The 4,883-nt window shown below is 50.8% G+C and overlaps 1 protein-coding gene across 1 annotated transcript in view; it reads left to right on the top strand.

The window, feature by feature from the left end:
• Window positions 1–6: 6 nt before the first annotated feature.
• Window positions 7–4,883, top strand: part of IFFO2 (intermediate filament family orphan 2) — a gene marked incomplete at its 5' end in the record, with an annotated part of 51,846 nt that continues 46,969 nt past the window's right edge. The window contains one exon of the mRNA XM_014530661.1: window positions 7–203. Within this exon, the coding sequence (XP_014386147.1) occupies window positions 7–203 (197 nt within the window). The remainder of the gene's footprint in view (window positions 204–4,883) is intronic.

Below are 4,883 nucleotides of genomic sequence, written 5' to 3'. Positions count from 1 at the left end.
GGCCGCTTGCCTGGGACCATCTGGAGCTACACGCAGGTGCGGCGCACGGGCGGCGGCGGCGTGGAGACAGTGCAGGGCCCCGGCGTGTCGTGGGTGCACCCCGACGGCGTGGGAGTGCAGATCGACACCATCACGCCCGAGATCCGTGCGCTCTACAACGTGCTGGCCAAGGTGAAGCGCGAGCGCGACGAGTACAAGCGGAGGTGAGTGCGGCCTCGCCTCTCCCCTGTGGCCGCGGAATGTGTGCGTTGCGTTCGGGAGGGGCCGGGGGCAGCCAGCTGGTCCTAGCAGGTGGGCTGCAAACTGTTTGCAGAGGACCCTGCGTGCGCTTGGAAAACTCAGTTATCTGGTTCCAATAACGGGGGCGGCGCTGACTACAGCAGGGGGCACCTCCGAACCTTTGTTGGGCCAGGCGCATTGTTTTGTAGGTGACAAAATAGCCATGGGTGTTTTAAGTCATCTCATTTAATTCTCATAGCAACATGTAGAGCATTCTTATCGCCATTTTATAGGTGAAGAAACTAAGGCACGGAGATGCAAGTGACTTGCCTGAGGGGACTGTCTAGTAAGTGGTGACCCCAGGATCTGAACTAGTGGTTTGAAGTACTCCTGTCCAGTCTGTCTCCCAGCCTAGGTACTTTCCCAAGAATAGGGAGAGGAGCTGCCCTCCTTCCCCAGGTGAAAAGGAAAAACTCTTAAGTAACCCACTGACCTTTTGTTCCTTGAATTAAATGAGATCGTGTATTTGAAAACGGAAGCATCTCGGTCTAGCACTGGGGCTAGGGTCCGTCTTCTTGCTCCAGCTCTAGGATCCAGCTGGCTGGGCTGGGTAACCAGACCTACATTAGATAGGCCACAAGCTTTTAAAAACCCCTGCCTTCACTCCTCTCCCCTGCTATCCTATTGTCATGGTTTATTGGGCCTCAACAAACTCAGCCCTGAAGGCCCACAGAAGGAGGTAAACCTTGGACTGGAAGACTGGACATTGAATGGACCAAGACCACCATCTCTGAGTAGGGTGCCAGGCAGACTGCCTACAGGACCGGCCAGCACATTTCTACCCAGCCCAGATCCCCCAGGTGGGAAAGTAACATTGTTTCCTGCCTACAGCCTGGCTGAGAGGAGTGTGGGCTCCACTTTCAGATGAGAGGAGAGGGGTCTGTCTGTCTGTCTGTAGCAGCTCAGACCTGGGTGGGGGTGTCCCAGCCTGGGCAACTCTGAATTGAGAACTTGGCTCTAAACTCCTGGATTTGGAGGATGTGCTGAGAGGATCTTTCCTTCTTCCACTCCTTGAGTCCCTGAGTCACCTGAGCACAGAGGTCTGCCCAGGGAGCTGGGCATGGGTCTTCCTCCTTTTCCTCTACGGCATGGTTCTCAACCTTCTGGCCCTTTAAATGGGGGTGTCCCAGCCTGGGCAACTCTGAATTGAGAACTTGGCTCTAAACTCCTGGATTTGGAGGATGTGCTGAGAGGCTCTTTCCTTCCACTCCTTGAGTCCCTGCGTCACATGAGCACAGAGGGTCTGCCCAGGGAGCTGGGCATGGGTCTCCCTCCTTTTCCTCTACTGCATGGTTCTCAACCTTCTGGCCCTTTAAATACAGTTCCTCATGTTGTGACCCAACCATAAAATTATTTTCGTTGCTACTTCATAACTGTAATGTTGCTACTGTTATGAATCGTCATGTAAATATCTGATATGCAGGGTGGTCTTAGGCGACCCCTGTGAAAGGGTCGTTCGACCGCCAAAGGGGTCGCGACCCACAGGTTGAGAACCGCTGCTCTACTGGGAAGGCTTCAATATCAGCTCCATCACCTGAGATTATTGAACCACTTAGAAGCCTGCTTGCTCATCAGAGAAACGGAACAATGAAATTCGCTCACAGTTGCATGAGGGGAGAGTAGGGTGGTGATGCTTTTTGGAAGGTATAAAATAATCAGGTTGATGGCATTAAAGATGGTAGTATCTTTGTCAAGCTCGCAGGACACAGGTGCCTGGAGTCTCAGGGCTGTCTCATGCAGGGCCTGGCTTTCTGGGGGTAAGTCTTTACCCCACTGTACACTAGCCACTCTGCTGGGCTGGTTGTCTCTCATGAGAGCTCTCGACTCCTTGTGGGCAGCTTCGTGGGGGTGGGTGGGGTAGACAAACAGGCACTTGGTCTTTATGATGAAACGCAGAGAGGGCTGGGCCCTCCTGTCTGCCACTGTTGAGTGTGTTGTCATGCCCCAGGCTTGTGTTGTGTTGTGTTTTTTTTGTGTGTGTGTGTGTGTGGAGTTGGCTACTAAGGAGATGGGCAAACCATGCCCAATCTTAAAGGGAGGTAGGTTGGCATTGAGCAATGCTCTGTTTAAGTTGTACTCGGGGTGTGGGGTGTGATGTCAGCCTCTGGCGCTGGCCTGGAATGAGATGGGTGCTGCGGAGACAGGTGGAGTGAAGTGTCTCTCTTCCCGCCCTCTGGGATGTGTGTGCACCTTCTCTTCCTTCTTCTTCTTTTTTCTTTTTCTGAAGTTGATTCAGGGCTCAAGTTGGATTTTTCCAAAGCAGTATACGTCCTTACTTGGGCCTCAGTTTCCCTCACTGTAAGCCCCAGGCTTCCTCAGATTCCTTAGGGATTCCTTGAATATTAAATAAAAATTAATATCTAAAGTATATTAAGATGCTTAAATGGTCATAACAATGTGCTCACTCCCTTTTAAGTTCTTAATGTTAACTCACTGAAGTTTACTTCCACACTAACTTGTTAGTAGTCGGACTCAAGTGAAACTTCCCCTTCTGCCATCTCTGTTTGAAGAGTATTTTGAGGTTACAAAGCAAACGGCTAAAAACTATTGCCATTTGTAGCCACCAATCTGTGTGTCAGGATTTTCTTGACACTCTGCAGCCAAAACTGGAGATAAAATTAGACAGAATGTGGAACTGTCACCCATGATCCCAATTCTAAATATTAACGGATCAAAACAGCCCCAGCAACCTCAGCGATTGAATGCAGAATTGGTAGCTGTTATATATTGGAACCTGCACTATAAATGTACACAGCTCCCATTCTGCTTTTACTTGTTTCTATATTCAGGTTGTTCAGAAGAATTGTCTTTTGCGAGGAGAGTGGACATATGATCAACTTTTTAAAAACCACTGGGTTAGATGACCTCAAAGGGTCTTCCGAGCCTTGACAATATGTAAATCTGAGTTTGCGCTCTCAGCCCACTTCTGATTTCCTGTCTATAAGAGAAGTCAGAGTCTGAGGTGTGAGACCAAGGTGTTTGCCGGGGCTGCTGGCCACCGAAGGCTTTGGGGCCTTCCAGGGTGTCTAGCATGGAGCTCCGCGCTGCGAGCAGGGGAAGGAGCCTGTGCCAGGAGAGGTTCCAGGGCTCCTCTGATCCAGCTGGAGGGACTCGCAGCTCAGGGACCCCACTTGCTTCCCAAAGGGCACCTTGGATGTGGAGCTCAGTGTTCTCCAATGTGGAAACTTTTTGGGTTCCACTCCATGACTTACGGCCAGACCCAGGTACCACCACCTGCATTATTTTTTATGTAAGATACTAGAGGCCCAGTGCACAGATTCGTGCACTGGTGGGGTCCCTCAGCCTGGCCTGAGTCCTCTCGCAATCTGAGACCCCTTGGAGGATGTCGGAGGCCCGGTGCATGGATTCGGCCTGATCCCTGCAGGCGTATAAGATCCTTGGTTAATGTCTTCCCGCCCTCCCTCCTTCCCTCTGAGATTCATCAGTCTGTTCCATGTTTCCATGCCTGTGCAATGAGCGTCTTCCCCCTGGTGGTCAGTGCGTGTCATAGTTAATGGTCAAACAGTAGCTTAGGCTCATATATGTGTGTATATATATATATTAACAGCTTTATTGAGTTATATTCATGTCATAAAATCCTCCTATATTAAGTGTAAAATTCAATGATTTTTAGTAAATCCACAGAGTTGTGCAACCATCACCACAATCCAGTTTCAGAACGCTTGCATCACCCCAATTAGATCCGTCTTACCCATTTGCAGTTAATCCCCAGCCCCAGCCTAGGCTACCACCGATCCACTTTCTGTTTCTCTAGATTTGCCTTTTCTGGACATTTCATGTGAATGGAATCATGCCATATGCAGCCCTTTGTGCCTGGTTTCTTTCATGTGGGTAATGTTTTTGAGGTTTGTCCATGTTGTAGCATGTATCAGTAGTACGTTTCTTTATGTTGCTGAATAATATTCCCCTGTGTGGACAGATCACATTGGGTTTATCCATTCACCTGTGTAGTCAATAACATGTAAATGGAGAAAGTCACCTGTTTACCACCTCACATCAGCACATGTGCCATCAGTGGAAACACCCACCTAAACCAGAGCCCCTGGCCTCGGGTCCCCTGGCCCTGGCCCTGCTCACGATTGGCTTTGCCTCGGCCCAATCAGCTCTGAGCTTGGGTGGGTGGGTGGGGAATGTGGTTGCAGAAACTGTAGCACCGACAGACAAGGTTGTCAAGCGTTGATGTGGAAACCAAAACAAACATCTCTGCTCTGTCACCACCCAGTGCCACCAAAATATCCTGTTCTGAGTTTGCAAGCCGGGGGCTTTTGCCTGGGAGATTCCTCCGGAATCCCTCGGAACTTTAAATGGCGGAGAGTTCTCTGGATTGGCATCCAAGAGGCCCAGACTCCCAGTCTGGCTCTGCCACCAGGTGCTATGTGACCTCAGGCTACTTGCTGCTCTCTCTGAGACTTAGGTCCTCCACTTTTACACAGGGGGTTCACTTAGGGGATCCCTCCCAGCTCCCTCTACACTTCGGGTCTGTGACTTGAAGGGGCCTGGGTGGGGGGCTGCTTTTTCTGCCTCCCAGGATGAGAGGCGGGCCTCCCCCTCTCCTGACCGGGCCCAGGTGGTGCTGACCCCTG

This window comes from Myotis brandtii, unplaced genomic scaffold (assembly GCF_000412655.1).
Source record: "Myotis brandtii unplaced genomic scaffold, ASM41265v1 scaffold754, whole genome shotgun sequence".
Classification (NCBI taxonomy): Eukaryota; Metazoa; Chordata; class Mammalia; order Chiroptera; family Vespertilionidae; genus Myotis; species Myotis brandtii.
This window is presented reverse-complemented; position numbering and strand designations above follow the sequence as displayed.